The 16,413-nt window shown below is 40.6% G+C and overlaps 1 protein-coding gene across 4 annotated transcripts in view; it reads left to right on the top strand.

The window, feature by feature from the left end:
• Ppp2r2b (protein phosphatase 2 regulatory subunit Bbeta) overlaps positions 1-16,413 on the top strand; it is a 400,868-nt gene that overhangs the window by 164,419 nt on the left and 220,036 nt on the right. The window contains exon 2 of one of the 4 annotated variants that reach the window (XM_036204911.1): positions 7,810-7,894. The exons of the other annotated variants lie outside the window; for them this stretch is intronic. Coding sequence (XP_036060804.1) covers positions 7,858-7,894 — 37 coding nt within the window. The 5' untranslated portion in view covers positions 7,810-7,857. The remainder of the gene's footprint in view (positions 1-7,809; positions 7,895-16,413) is intronic. 4 annotated transcript variants of the gene reach the window in all.

The following is a 16,413-nucleotide window of genomic DNA, read 5'->3' as shown; positions in this document are numbered from 1 at the left end:
GCCCCAACTTCTCATTGCCACAGATTTTAGGGTCTTTAAGTTCATCTCAGGGAAGTTATATAGGATGTGATGTGGTGGTATTGTGTTCCCCAAAATATTGTGCACCCTAATAAACTTATCTGGGGTCAGAGAACACAACAGCCACAATATTAAACATAGAGGATAGGCAGTGGTAGCACACGCCTTTAATCCTAGCATTCCAGAGGCAGAGATCTACCTGGATCTCTGTGTGTTCAAGGATACAGCCAAGCATGGTGACTCATGCCTTTAATCCCAGAAAGTGAGCCTTTAATCCCAAAGCAGAAAGGTATATAAGGTGTGAAGACCAGAAACTAGAAGCTTTTAGCTAGTTAAGCTTCCAGGCTTTGGAGCAGCAGTTCAGCTGAGATTCATTCTGGATGAGGACTCAGGTTTCCAGTCTGAGGAAACAGGATCAGCTGAGGAATTGGCAAGGTGAGGCAGCTGTGGCTTATTCTGGTTCTCTGATCTTCCAGCATTCACCACAATATCTGGCTCCAGATTTGATTTTATTAATAAGACTATTTAAGATTCTTGCTACAGTGAGATTAAGAAAAATGTTATATACTGATTTTTAATCCAAACCCTTTGGCCTAGTCTCTCCTGGAGCTCTGACTCTTTTGCCCTTTCGGAGCAGAGAGGCAGGCTCAGTTCTAAACCATTAAGTGCACTGGTGAGCAGCTTGTTCCCTGGGATGCACTTGCCCACTTATGTTAAATAAAATTACTTTCATGGTTCCCGGGCATCATTTGTAGATGAGTATATGGAACCTGGTGACCCAGAAATGTTAATTTTCCTCAAACTAGTAAGTAGGTAACTTCAAAGAATTATTGACCCAGTGTGACAACCAGTGTGCTTGTTTAATGAGCTAACCTCTCTTGGGGCCCAAATTTGACATTTATAAAAGCTGTGCTTTTATTTTTCTGGTTAATACAATGAACATATAGTTGAATGTAATTTGAACTTAGACAAAGCTTGAGAAAAGGAAATTCTGCTTATTGTCGTCTGAAGATTTGCAAACATCACTAGTTTTCCCCAAAAATTGACACTAATTTGGTGGAAATGAAAAGTAATGTGAATCAAATTCATTTGATAGACGTGAATAAATGATGAGTGCTGTGCTTCGAGTGGTTGTGGTTGTGAGTCCATTTTCTTTTTTTTTTTTTTTTTTTTTTTCGAGACAGGGTTTCTCTGTGTAGCTTTGCACCTTTCCTGGGACTCACTTGGTAGCCCAGGCTGGCCTTGAACTCACAGAGATCCACCTGGCTCTGCCTCCCGAGTGCTGGGATTATGCGCCACCACCGCCCGGCTGTGAGTCCATTTTCAAAGCCTGCTGGCTGGCGGCGTTTGTGCTGTCTTTAGTTTTTGCAGTTGAAAGTCCGGTTCATTTGGTTTAGATATTTGGGGCATTGCCTTGGAGTCTTGAAGTCAGGATACCAGGTCCTTTGAGGCCTTTTTAAAATTAAATTAAAATTTAAAACATTTTATGAAGCATTAAAAATGATACATAAAAATGTGATCTACATTCTCAATTTATAAAATTTAAAGATGGGTTGATGTATGGGTGGGTTGGATGGATGGATGGATGGATGGATGGATGGATGGATGGATGGTTGACTGAGTGTATAAATATGTATGGGGGTAGGAAGGAAAACCAGGACTGTCTTAGAGGATCATGAATTAACATAGGCATCTTCTAGAAACAATGAATTTCAGTGGAGATTTGGCCAAATAGTATTAAAATCACCCTTTTATAATATTGAATCTACCAATATCACCACCGTCTTCTGTTTTGAATTCAGGAATTAAGGCTGCACAGATATGTGGGGCTATGCTTCTGGGAATTCCTCAATGGTTTTAGCTTAAAAGTAAAACTTCCCTAGATGGCATCTCACATCCCTGAGGGTAGCTGATTCTTAATCCCTTCTCCTGCCCTCCCTGCATAGCCAGAGATAAAAACAATGCTGAGGTCTTAGCAGGACCTGAACTCTGTGCTGGTGGGGAAAATCACAAAGGCGATCTGATTGTCACATTGTGTTTCTGTTGCCAACATGCTTAGTCAGACCCAGAGCTTCCTCAGCACAATATGAAATGGAAATTTTCTGATCAGATTTTTTCCCCCATAAGTCTTAGAAACTTGGGTTTGAGCCTGCTGTGCAAACCAGGTCCTTTTCTTTTTCCAGTAACTTGACAAGCAGGTTGCCTTTGAGTCCCTCACAGAGATCGTTTGGATCTAGACACTGGCACATGCTGAAAGGCAAAACATTTTTTTTTCTCTTGTTTGCCCTTTAAGAAGGTTAGTCTGTTCACTGTTTTGCCCCATGCTTATGAATGTTAATGTTCCCTGTCTGTTCACTCATCTTCTCAGAGTGAATTCATCTTCAAACTACCTAAGATGGCTTGTGCTGGGTCCTACTACTCTGGACCACTTGCTCTCTCTGCCTCTGTACTTCCCTTCTGAGGTATCCACATGCTCTGTACCCAACCAACAGTTTCTCATCAAAGTGTTTACTTCTCTGAATGCCCTAAGATCTCTAATAATCACAATTGTATGAAGCATAGATATTCTTCCCACTTGACAAATGTAGAAACTGGGGTCCAATTTCAGGCCGACAGGAGAAGACAGATGCTGCGTATTTCCTCGTCGACAGGACAGACCTTTTCTGAAAGGCAATGATTTCATCTTGGCCTTTTAGTTGGCTGCATGGAGGACAAGGTAGTTCTTGGCTTGCAGGTGCTTAGTCAATGCTTTCGGAACTCAGTCTTTCATTTGAAAGTACAAAGATGACCCCTCTGCAGTTGGAGCAGCAGCTGGTTGCTTGATGCTCCTAAAATTCCTTCCTAGGGGGAGACCCAAGTCATACACACCCCTTCTCCTGAGGTCCCAGTGGCAAACAGAGGTATAATTCTGTCCGAGTTCACTCTGAGGAACCAGTGAGTTCATTGGGCTTCTTTACAGAGTGTAGATGAGAGGTTACTCATAGTGTGAGTGCTCCCCCCCCCCCCCCCCCCCCCGCCAGCAGGCCACCCCTGAAAGCCTTCATCCAGCAGGAATGGAGGCTTCTGCCTAGCAGCTTAGGTGAAATCACCTTCCTGTAGTCTTTCTTCCTCTACCTATATACAGCTGCCCCTTCCCCAGCCACATGCAGTTAAGTCAGAACTACATGCAAGTGATCGGGAGAAGCTGGATACTTAGGTGAGGGTCCCATGACCTTCCCTACCCCCTCTATAAGGGGGCACAAACAATCAACAAGCCCTGCTAGGGTAATCCTTTTGGAAAGGGGCAAAGCTGGACCCCACAAGATGATGGTTGCTTGGCTCAAAGGAGAGTTCCATGTGCAATTTGCCTAGGGATTAACATTTGTAGATTCCTATAAAGATGTTACCCCAGTTAAAGTTTAAAGATGCAGAGGAGCTGTCAAATGATGCACTATGTGATTTTTTTGTAAGGACTTAGACTCTCTTCTGGCTTGTTTCCACTTTACACTTTCCTTTCTGTTTATTCTGTCATTCCATTCTTGAACCATTCAGCAAGTATTTATTGACCATGAAACCTCATGCATGTTTATGAGTCAGTATGCTATGACATTCATAAGGAAAAATATAATAAGTTATGATAAGCAAAATGTCCTTTGTGTAAGCGCACCCCCCCCCCATATTTTAAGGAAAATTAAAGGTCTCTATATCCAAGGTAAAAATGGCTATGTACAATTAGGGTTTCTCTTATATAAACTTGTATGTATATTTATATTATCATATAAGAAGTTGGCTATCAAAATATTAATGGTAATTATCACAGGCTGCTGAAATGTTAACTAATTCCTGCTCCATATTCCTATAATGTATGACAGTTGTGAACAACTTTCCACATTGTTTACATAATCAAGACAATAAGCTGTCATTGTACAGAAAAACAATTCGTAGAGTGCACACTATGCCTGGAAGATGAGCCTCTGGATCTCACAGTAGCAGATGCTCACCCGAGTTCTTTCTTTTACTTTGATGACACAAAAATTACCCACATGAAAATCAGTTGGAGCACTGGAGTGGTGGAGACTTGCAGCAAGAATCCTTCTCTAGGCTTCTTACCTGAAGGGCTGGGTAAAAGCATTGACAGTGGGCTTGGCCTTGGCTTCAGTCCTCTTTTAGTCCTTGTCTCTTGATTGAAACAGGAGATGGAAGATGGTATCTCTGACATCAGCTAGTCTTCCTATAGTGGAGGTGGGCAAGGGTCTAGATGAACCAGTGAAAATCCATTGCAGTGATGGAAGACTCATCTGAGAAAAAAAATGTCCTGAGCCAATGGGCCAGAGCCAACTCCTCTGCACATGAAAGATCTCACAGGCTTTGTTTATTGACACAGAAGGTAGTTTTAATTACTCTGAAGGAATTTCTGGCATGCTTTGTCAGAGCTAGTCTTCAAATGTTTAATCAGTGGATTAGTGACAACTGGACCTACTGGAGAGGTCTACACAAGGGGCAGCTGTTAGAGAGCAATACTGCAATATGGCTGTTTGCAGCAGAGTAACATGAACAGGAAAACACTGTCCATACATGAGATGGCGTGACTTTGTGTTGTAGGTCTGAGAATCCTGGTGTTCTTCCTTGGTTTCATGACCCAGGCAACCTCCAGGCACACTGTTGTTGACTTACTGAAAAGTGACCTTGGTAAGGTGACCTAGAGCTGAATTTTACACAATTGATCAAACAGATTTCTATCTCTACAACTAGTAACTTCAAAGAATATGTGCTTCCAATTTTAGCTCCAAGGAAACTGAATGCTTAGAATAGCATGATCCTTGCTTTAGTTTTACTCACTCTTGGTGACCTACAAAATATTTTAAGAAAAGAACCAGAATAGGAAAAGCAGGCTGGTGATATCATACCACAAAGCCATTTTAATCCATAGATAACTTGAAGTTTAGACAATAGTCTAAGATACAGATGAAGTTACTAGGGAAAATGCTTCCTTAATTTCTCTCTTTGCTCTTGCAGTTCTTGGATAAGTCACTGGAATAAGGTGGGGAAAAATCAGTCAATAGTATTACATATCATCTCTGCTCCATTTATTCAAGATGAACTCTGAAAGAAATTTCTCTTTTCTCTTTGCAGAGAGATGTCCTCACTAGGTCCTTTCCCTTCATCCTAATCGGTATAAAATAGAAACTATGCTTTCTTTTTTATTATAAATACATTTATGTATGTATATATGTATTTTACATCATGTCTGCAGTTTTCCCTCCCCCCTCACTTCCCAGGCCTTCCCCCACAACCCCTCTCTGTTCTCACCCCCCAATCTACTCCTCCTCCATTTCTGTTTAGAAAAGGACCGGTCTCCCATGAGTATCAATAAAATGTAGCATATCAAGTTGCAGTAGGACTAAGCACCTCCCTGTGTATTAAGGCCGGGCAAGGCGAGGCTTCATCCTGCAGCTGATGGGAACAGATGAAGACCCACAGCCCAATATTAGGTGGAGTTTGGGGAATCCTGCAGAAGAGGGGGAGGAAGGATTGTAGGAGCCAGAGGGGTCAAGGTCACCACAAGAAAACTCACAGAATTAACTAACTTGGGTCTATAGGGGCTCACAGACACTGAACTGACAACCAGGGACCCAGAACCATGGGACTGACCTAGGCTCTGTATATATGTTACAACTCGTGTAGCTTGGCCGTCTTCTGGGACTCCTAACTGTGGGAACAGGGGCCTTCTCTGACTCTTTTTATTGGCTCTTGGGCCCCTATTCCCCATACTGGGTCACCTTGCCCAGCCTTAATACATGGAGAAATTATGCTTTCTAATGTAGACTAACAAGAGACAATAACATGGTACTTCAAAGTCTGGAACATAGGAACACAGAGGCATCTTCGGGCAAAATATGCTGATGCCCCCTTTTGAGTTCCTGAGGGTATCTGTGCCATGAATGTTGACATGGTGGTTTGGTATTGCTTTCACAAAAAGATGCTTCTGGTCATTTCATACTGCCAAGAACTGATCTGTTTCCATCAAGTCTGCAGGGAACTAGGATCTTTGAGGAAAAAAAAACCAAAAACCTCTTTTAACCATGAAAACAACTTAGCACACTGTTCTATGGATATTTTGGTGCTGATGACATTTTCATCCTCTGGCCTTTCAGATTAGTCTTTTTGTAAACCAACTTGCCTAAATTGATGATCAAATTTTAGTCATTGAAGAAATTAGATACAATAGGGGTGCTATCTAATATACATATAGGAGTTTTGGATTCCTTCAGACTGTTTGCAAAGCTCTTACAACAGTGAACAGCAAATGCATATGGCTTTGTTTTTACTTATTTTTTTTTTTTAACAAGGAAGCAGAACCATCGGTGTCAATCAACTTATCTATGATCATGGGCCTACTTTGTACTAGAAAACTTAAGGCTATGGATTCTGAGTCTCAGAATACATCCCTTCTCATGTTAAAGTCCTAGATAATAATTGGATTCTCACTTAGAGGCAATCTCAGGCTGGAGAAAAATATTCCTTTGTGCTGAATCTCTGTGCCAGATGGTGGCCATCAGTGTCCTTTACAGCAGGTTCCTTGGGGAAAGCAACTTTGTGCTCATTCACCTTAGCTCTTCTTGCCTTCTTTTGCCTTGTCCTACTGGTCTGTGCCTTCATCACCTCTCATCAAACCTGCAATCACATTCCCCTCTTATCTTTTTTTCTCCCCACTTCTTTTAGCTTCTAGACTACCATTCTCTCTCTCATTCTATGAAGTCAGTTGTTTTTTTTTTTTTAACCTCTACCTATAAGTGAAAATTTGGAGTGTTTGGCTTTCGGTGCATCACCTAAATTCTTTGTTGGACCTGGGTAGGAGTTATGCCTCATTTCTGAAATCGTTGTCTGCTTGCCAAATCAAAAGGTCTCAAAGACCATGTCCCTAGCCAGCAATACAAGCCTCAAAGAATTAAACATTCCTTGGTGAGTTCTAAAAGCGTAGGGAAGCCCAAGGACTTGGTTCTCCTTCATGGCTGTGTATCATTCCCAAATACCTAACTCATAGGTATCTGTCTGAAGGATTAAATCAGATGACAGTTGTATCTTAACTAGCTTTGTCCCTGCCATGGACTGCACTGTAAATGAGCAATTGTTCTATTGTTTGCAGTATTTCTACAAGACTTTAGTGGTCACAAATATAATTCATACTGGACCATATAACTTTTATCCTCATAATCCCTAGAGTTTGGTACTATACTAAAAATATAATTCAGGTGGTAAGAACATAGATGACTAGGTTGCTATTTTTATGTCCTAAGGCAAATTATTGAACTTTTCTAAGCCCATCTATGTTTGTTATAAAATGAAGATAACACAGCCCTTAATTTCTTAAAGTTGCTATGAGCACCATGCATGTGACATGATATATAATAAGCTGATGGTGGTCCCAGGGACACAATTATAGCATTTTCTTGAGTTACGTTAGGATTTATTTGCATTAATATTAATATTGTCTATAAGTCCTAAAGTATATAATATTACTGCTGTAAGACAGAAAAGAGTATAAATAAATTACTTCCCCCTCTTTAACCCTTGAGCCAGTATCAGTTCAGGCTGGTGGTGATTTGATCCTCATTAAGAAATCAATATAATCTCTTGGGTTGGAATTCTGTAAGAATCTAAGCTATTAGCTGGCACTTGCTATGTCAGGAGCAATCTCACCTAAGAGACTGGGTGGGGGCTGGAGTAAGTAAATGCAGCTGTATGTTACCAAAATCTGAAGCATCACCACCCCCTCCTGAAGCCTGGATCTGAACCCCATATTTGTCACAGGAGCCAAGAGAAACCCCGAGAGAGAGAATAGTGGCACAATAATGAAGCATGAATTACCCAGATGAAAGCATCTATGGAAGCAAAGGTATTATCATTTATGCCTGCTACTCTTGACCAAATAGCAACTTGGAAGCACCAAGTTAGTAATTTTAACTGCTTAATGGTTATTCCCTGAGACTGAATATATTAAAAAAAAAATAATTGTATGTGAGACGGTTTAACTCATGATTTTAATAATTACATACTGTTTTGATCAAATGTCCACGAAGATGATAAATTTAATGATCTTCACATCGCTAAGAGAGAGGGAGTGCCAGGTAGACAAGAGAGACAAAAGCATAGAGTACTTTATTGATGACAGGTTGAGTAGGGGAGTGAACAAGACAGATGAATTCATTGGTTGAACAGAGAACAAGGGCTTGGGGCCTGGAGACAAATGAAGACGCAGAATAGGCCTCTTACTTTGCATATGATGAGGAATGGACAGTCCAAACACAGAGGTGATTTTTGAGTGTGAAAACAGAAGTCACTGTGCAGGAACAAACAGGAACTGTGCATTGGTCCTAAAATCTTTGAAAGCCCTTGCACAACCTTGGGCGGTGTCCCTTGTTTTGATCAGATGGTGTTTTTCACTCATTTCTTCAAACCAGTTATGGCAAAAGGTGCCTAGCTTTACAGGATGTAGCTTTGCATCCTGGAAATAAAATTTAAGTGAATATAGTGGTATTTTAAGAAAAAAAATATCACCAGAAAGTCTCCTTTGAGACAGAGTTTGTAACAGAGGTTGATAGGAACACTGAAGAGAAAAACCAAAGTGTAAGCGGTTTGGAAGAAAACTGAAGAAGGAAGGAGCTAGCCCTCAAAGGAATATTTGTCACAGGATGGATGCGACTTCAAAAGTGGCCCAAGGGCAAATAAGGGTAGAAAATACTATGTAGCTGAGCATGTGTATGCTTTTTTATGTGTATTATATATGTAAATATATTCTTTCTGTCCAGGTATGGACAAAAATGTACCAGGCAACAGTGTCCCAGGGGAGCTATGGTACTTTAGAAAAAAAAATGTTTTTCCAGAGCTGAGGACCAAACCCAGGGCCTTGCACTTGCTAAGCAAGCGCTCTACCACTGAGCTAAATCCCCAACCCCTATTTTTCTTTTTGTTTTTGCTTTTAGCAGTGTTGAGGCTCAAACCCAGGTCCTTGCCTGTGTGAAACATGTGTTTTTCCACTCAACTATACACATAGCTCTCCAAAGATATTTCTTAAAGTGCATTTTAAGCCCAGGATGGAGGGCCTAAAGAAATGGATGGCTAAGTCATTAAGAGCTCTTGTTACTCTAGCAGGGGACCTAGGGCTGGTTCTCACCACCCATATCAGGTAGTGTTCAGCCTCTGTAACTCCAGTTTCAGGGGAGCTGATGCCCTTTTCTTACCTCCAAGGGCACCTCCATGTGGTAAATGCAGACAAGTAGGCACACAGACAGACATGCAGATAACTTTTTTTAAGTAAGATCATAAGAGATGGGGTTTGTTTTTAAATTGTGTGTGTGTGTGTGTGTGTGTGTGTGTGTGTGTGTGTGTGTGTGTGTGTGTGTGTGTGTGTGAGAGAGAGAGAGAGAGAGAGAGAGAGAGAGAGAGATTGATTGATTCAGTTTTGGTCTACCCTGGATACGGAAAGTTCATATTTTCCTCTCTCATCTGTTTTAATAATGGCTTTGCAATGCCAATTTATCTTGTTTCATTACAACCCACAATAACACTTTCAATGTTGCTTTAATGAGATAAAATAGAAAAGATTTTGAATGACTTTCCAATGTTTGTGCTTCTCTACCATGGGCAAGAATGAGAGAGAGGTAGGGGAGTGAGAGAGGTCATACTTGTATGTCCAAAAGCACAAAACCTAAAGTAGAAACAATTGGGAGTTGGCATTTTAAGAGCTTTTGAGAAAGATGGCAATGGATGCCTGCTTTGCCTTTTGCCCTTTTCAAAATACTAAGGAGTTGGAAACTATTGAACCATTTTACATAGCTTAACAAATGAATAAATGTGAAGTATGAAGTATATGCAGTCTTTGAGAAGTGTCATTTCCACAAATTCACCTATCTTTACAAAATAGAATTCATTAGACGTCGGTTAAGGTTGTCTTGAATTCGCAACATGAAATTATTTAACATTTGTGACATGAAACCATATATGGTTGTCTCTGATTTCCCCAAACGAGAAACTATGGCAGGGGAGCCGTGTAAGGAGGCTGGCAGTCATCTTATTTAATGAGTGCCAACTTGAATCATAGAGTAGTTAATAATTATTAAGCGCTTGGGTGCCATTTATTGCACAAATGACTTGCTGTGGATTTCTTACCTGCTGGCATGTAGTAATCACCTTATGAAGTGACACTATTGTTGTGTGGCTTCACAATGGAGAAACTGAAGCTTGGGGAGGTTAAACTTGCATGAAACCCCCATGAAATAGATTAGGATCTGAAAACTGATAAGTCTGATTTTAGGGGTTACATTTTCCACCACTGTATAATTCATAACCCAACTCCTTCCTAAGGCAGATTTAAAATGAACAGAGGCTGAACATGCTGGCATGCCACATTTAATCCCAGCACTCAGGAGGCAGAAGCAGGAGGATTTTTGTGAGTTTGAGGGAAGCCTGGTCTATATAGTGAGTTTCAGGCCAGCCAAGCTATAAGGTAAAACCTAGTATCCCTGATTGGAAAGGTCTGGAAGCAGCATAGAACTCTAACTCCTCCTGCCCCTGTGCTTGTGGAATTGAAGCATGAATGATCTGTTCAGAAGCCAGAACAGAATAAAAAGTAAACATGGTTGTAGAGACATATGAAGCGACATTACTTGTTTTTATTAGAAATGCCTCTAATTTGGTGGACTTAGAAGGTTATAGTTAAAAGTCACACTCCCTAGGGCACCTTTATTTAAAAAAAAAAAATGCAAAAGAACTTTCCAAGAAATGGAGCATGGATTTGGTCCCAAATGACAATTGCTAAACCAAAAGGTGCTCATTCTGAGGTTATTAATCTCTGTTCATCATTCCATGCCCCTCTGTACAGCTCAGCAAAAAATGAAATCAAGGCTTGGCAATTCCTTTTTTAAGAACCTTGGCTCTTAGTGTGGATAATCCAAGGCCCTCACTGGACCTTTTTGAATCCTGGTCACCCAGCTGATGTACATACGTGTGTGAATATACACTCTATCCTCTTCTTGTCATCTCTGTTTTTCTGGTAATTCCCAATCTGCTTCCTGCATTTATCTGGACTCTAATCAGTCATTGTGTTGTGAATTCAGGATAGTCTGCAATGATACCCCAGAAGCAGGTCCGTTTCCCTCACCAGTGCATTACCAGGCACTGAGAATGACTCAGAACCTTTTGAGCAATCGCACTGTCTTTTTGCAGAAAGATTATGTCTCCACCACAAAAGGAGTGGCTAATTCTATAGCAAACAGAACAACAATGAACCAAAATAACAGAGCCTTGTACATCATCGTCCAATCTCTGAGGCTAATTGTTAGTTTGTTTAAGTTTTGCTTGCAGGCAGATAAGGGGCTTCTCCCTTTGGAAGCTTGGCTGAGCTAGTGTGAAGACAAGATTATAATTCAGACATCCAAGTGAAATGCAAATAGTTCTGTGTATTCATGGTCACTAATGACCTGTAATCAAAATATAATTTGTTAGGTTAAAAACAAAGACACCATTAGTTTATTTGCTTGGAAGTGTAATTGGAACTACGTGTCAATCTGTTGATTTCCCTCCTCTGTTGGAGAAAGTGAGCTGGATGGTGAGTCCTGGGACAGCCATGGTTCCATTTGTGAGACTCTCCCCTCCTGACCTTTCCTAAGCCTATGGCTTTAGTGGTGGCAGTAATAGGGGAGATGGAAAGGATACTATTTCTCACTGCTTTTGCCTCTTGCTAAGTGAGCAACTGTTTCTATTCCAAATCCCCTGCAGTCATACTTCAACTGGCTAATTTTCTTGATGCATGTCCACTCATCCAGCAAATAGTTTGCACATAATTATCAAGGGCCAGTGAAGCTTCCAGTACTGCACTACACCTCAGGGTTTGCAGTGCTTATCTGGAGATTCCTCATACATTCTTTGCGAGATTTAGAATCTCTCCATTGCCTTTAAGATTTGGGGTATCCCTAATTACTCCTCCACTGGCACCAAGTAAAGAATTTTTTCCCTTGGCATGAAATAGATGCTCCCCAGTGCTGGGATTAAAGGCGTGCACCACCACCGCCCGGCCTATGGTTTCTTTTGCCTGGTTATTTGCTCCAAAAAAGGAAGACATTTAAACTCTACAAAAGCATGAAATGCCTTATCCTCCATCAAGCAGGAAAAAAAGCACTGTTGTGATCTACTTGGTACTGTGGAGGAATGAGGAAGGTCATCCATTGCAGACACCTGAATCAACCTAGGACATAACAAAACAGTGAAGTCCATCTCGGTCTTGTCTTTCTCTGCTTTTGAGGCAGCATCTCCATTCAGCAGCATCACTAGAAACTATCTGGAGCCATTTCTCCCCGTTGTTAGTGCGGTGGTTATGCCCTCCACCCAAAAGTGAGTGCCTGTCTCACTTGCTCAGCATGTACCCAATGGCCTAATACAGCACCTAGCACTCAACACGGTGTTAAATGCAGTCCAGACTCGGTGACTGGCTTCGAAACCAATCATAGCATTTAGAAAGTTGTTAAATAAACCAAAATTCCTTAATAACAGTTACTTTTAGGGGTAAAACTTAGTCACTAAACAACACTATAATTAAAAGGGATTCTTCTGATTAGGACTTTTCATGCCCTTTTAGATTAGGTCCAAAAATTTCATTTCAGCACATTTTTTTTTCTATGTCTTTGGAAACTAAGAGCCCAGCAATGATATTTCTTTCACCTATTCCTATGGCAACCAACCAGATCTCTGGTGTATAATGGTATATTCTTTAGCATCTCAGTTTTTGTTGCTCAGAAAACCTTGACAAATTGTGTGGGTGGATGGTGTGGTCAGTTTCTGATTTACTCAATAGATATTTGTGAGGCATTTACTGTGTGCGAGGCATGAAGTTAGTGCCACAAGTGTGGAATGGCAAGACCCTCTGGAAAAACACATTAATCAAATAGTAACAAAGCTAAGTGCACAATGGCGAATGTGACCATCACTCCAAATAAGACTTTATGCTGCTATGGTAGTGTAAAATAAAAAAAAATAAAAATAAAACCTGAACAAAGAAGTCTTTAATGATAAGAGAATGAATGTTCAGTCCTTGGGGAATGGTAGGAGTGAGGTTTAAGGTTGGGAGGCTGGCCCAAAGGGATAACCACACACACAAAGGCTGGATCGTGTAGAAGATTGGATGCTCATTCTGAGAAATGGGAAGTGGCAGATATGGCTTCAATGTCCCAGAATATAACTAGCTAGGTACCCCATCCCGAAGATCTTTGAAAGTGTGTATGACCCTTTTGCTTTTTTCTGGTAGGACTAAAAGGAAACTGTTTTGAAAAAAAATTAATTTGAGGAAGATTAGAGACAATGGCCAAATTTGTTTCTCGCTGACAAAAAGAAAAGAAAAAGCATATTCCATCTTCAGGACAGAGAATAGATTGGAAATGAGTGGATAAGTGATTTGTTCCTGTGAACCTGACAAAGAGTAGACATCCTATGTGCCCAGGCTAAGGAAATAGTCCCTGCATAGCATGCATGCCTTTGCAAGAGACTGGGGATGAGCTCCTGGCATGATGCAGACCTCTTTAAATTCCCCGTGTCATGCGAGCACACTTCTCTGGGCATAAATTAGCATCATTAATGCAGAGTGTCACATCAGAGCCTGGTCCTCTCTCCAGCCAAGGTATCACTCCAGCACCTTTCTCTTTGTACTTCCCTCTCCACCTCAAAGGCTGTTCTTGGCTCTTATTTTCCTCCCCAGAAGTGTGAGGTGCTTTTTTTTCCTGCTGTGCTATTAGAGTGAGCCCCCACTTATAATCTAATCCTCCATGGCTTTGTGCCTGTTTGTCAGGAACTTGGAGAATGTATTAAGACATGGTACAGGGTTAGACGCTCTATTTTGACAATGATGGTGTCTATTATCTATTTTAATAAATGTAAATTGCTGTGGAGAAACAAATCATTTTATGGCACTTGAATCCTTTCCAGGGAAGCCTGGATCCTTTCTGTGTGGCTTAGAACCATTACTGTCATTTTCCCTTCACTGAGTTGAATAAAAACATTTAAATGAGACCTTTGTTAGCACACCTTCCTGTGCGGTTGCCCTAATAAATTGTTGTGATCTTTGTCTTTGAAATCTGTATTTTGTAACATTTGCAGATTTATCTCTAGCCTCTTCCAGATTATGAGGTAAACTCAGTATCAACTCAAAATATAAGTCCCAAACACTGGGAATCCTGCCATGAATGAAGCGTTGATCTTGACTCTAGAAAATCCAGTCACCTCTCCTTGTTAGGTCAAGGCTTAGAGATAAGAAGGAGGAAGAAGCCGGGGAATGATGGTGTATGCCTTTAATCCCAGCAGACAGATCTCTGAGAGTTTGAGGCCAGCCTGGGCTACAGAGTGAGTTCCAGGAAAGGCTCCAAAGCTACACAGAGAAACCCTGTCTCAAAAATATTTTTTAAAAAAGAAACCAAAGTGTTCTATGTGCTTATGAATTACAATTAGAGACCTGTGCATGTGTGTGTAGGCAACTCTATGTAGAAATGTGTATTGCACACATAGGTATGTGCATATGTGCATGAATTTCCTTAGCAGCTGAGAGAAGCATCACAGAATCAGTGGGCACAATTAGCACCCATATCCCAGTTTCCAAAACCACTCTCCAATTCTAAGAACCAGGACTCTGAAAAGTTGTCTGATGCTGTTACTAGGAAATTGATCTATATGATGCATTGGGGCCACCAATAAAGCCATGAAGGAAGGGAATTCAAATGCAATGCTTTAAGTGGATGAAGACATGTCAAAGCCACACAGGAACCAATGGAAGAGCCCCAGTAGCCGAAGTAGAGCCGCGTGAACAGTAAGATAAAATGGCTTGAGGTCATTTCCCAAAACACAAAGCCCATGTCTGTATTGATATATGTGCATTAGTGCATAATATGATTCTAATGTCCGTTAATAAATGTGAGGAAAGAAAGACAAGCCCCTGCTGAGGAGCTCCAAATAAATGATGTGGATGACACCCTGAAGAAGCACCACAAATGAACATAGCTCAACCCCTGAAGTATAGGCTGCATCTGATGGCTTCCTTCTAGAGAGTGCAGAGAGGAGCGGGAGGGAGTTTCTGGTGCAGAAAGCTGGTAAACATTACTCCAGCCAGGTGAGCAGCATCAACCTAGGCATTAGTCATGCTGACATGTTGACTGATAGGAAGTGATAAAAATGGCACGTTAGCTTTGTGGTCTTCAGTCTTGAGAAAAACCAGGCAAATCCCACAAAGGGTACCCTACAGTATGCATTGACTGGTATTTCTTAAAGCTGTCAAGAGCTTTAAGAATCAAAGGCAAGGAAAGTCTGAGAAACTCTCTCAAGGCAAGTATATGTGACCTAGATGGTCCTAGAACGAAGCACATTAGGTGAAAACCAAAGAAATATAAATGCCTATGTAGCTTAGTAACCAATGTGTGAACATTGGATCATGAATCATAACCAATGTGCCACCGTAAGATGTTCATAGAAGGAGAGACGCAGCAAGGGGAGCTCTGTATATATATATATATGTCAGAGCCTTGTATATTAACTGTTGACTTCTCCTGTCAGTCGGGAACTTTTTACAAACAAAACGTTAATACTGCAAACTAGAGACTAAGAAGTTCTAAGTGAGTTAGTAGGCAATTTGAATACAACTGTGATGGTTGAAATATATGCAAAGTCGTTGGGGGAGATAGGATGAGTCATCTAAGGAGTCCTTCAGATCCTGCCAAGCTAATTCCCAGTGCTACAGGATGACCTAAGAATTTACAAGTAGCTTTGAGACTTCTACACATTTTCCATCTGTAATATATGCCATAATAGAAGTCGAGATAACTCTGAATGCTGGTGGAACAGGGTAAATCCAGGTCATTTAATAGAACTACAGTAAGTCACACGGGTAATTTCAATTTTCCAACAACTACATAAGAAAATGCAATAGATAAAATAAATAGGATATTTTAATATGTTAAAACGCATTATGAGACATTTTGTATTTCTTTTCAACTGAAGTCTTTAAATTCCAGTAGATATGTTTTATTTATGGCTCATCCTATGTAGATGAGATTCTTTTCAAGTATACAAAGAGTTCCATGTCTAGTGGCTACTTTATTGGTCAGTGCATGTGTGGAACTCCCAAATTTAAATTTTAAAATTTAAATTCTTGCTTACTGATGGAAATTTATAAAAAAAGAAATTTACCAATATTTGTGCTTTAGTTATGCACATGGGAGATGGTATTTAGTATACATACATTCAAGTTACCTGGGTTTTTTTTTCTAACTTGAGTAAGTATTTATTGAGTACCTTCCATTAGTAGGACAAGATAGCACACCAGTCCCAGCTACTTACACACTGGAGTTCTAATAATGAGAGGAACAAGCATAATATCTGTTC

The sequence above is a fragment of the Onychomys torridus genome, chromosome 13 (assembly GCF_903995425.1).
Source record: "Onychomys torridus chromosome 13, mOncTor1.1, whole genome shotgun sequence".
Taxonomy (NCBI): domain Eukaryota; kingdom Metazoa; phylum Chordata; class Mammalia; order Rodentia; family Cricetidae; genus Onychomys; species Onychomys torridus.
Note: the sequence above shows the minus strand (reverse complement) of the source record. Positions and strands in the feature narration are given on the sequence as shown.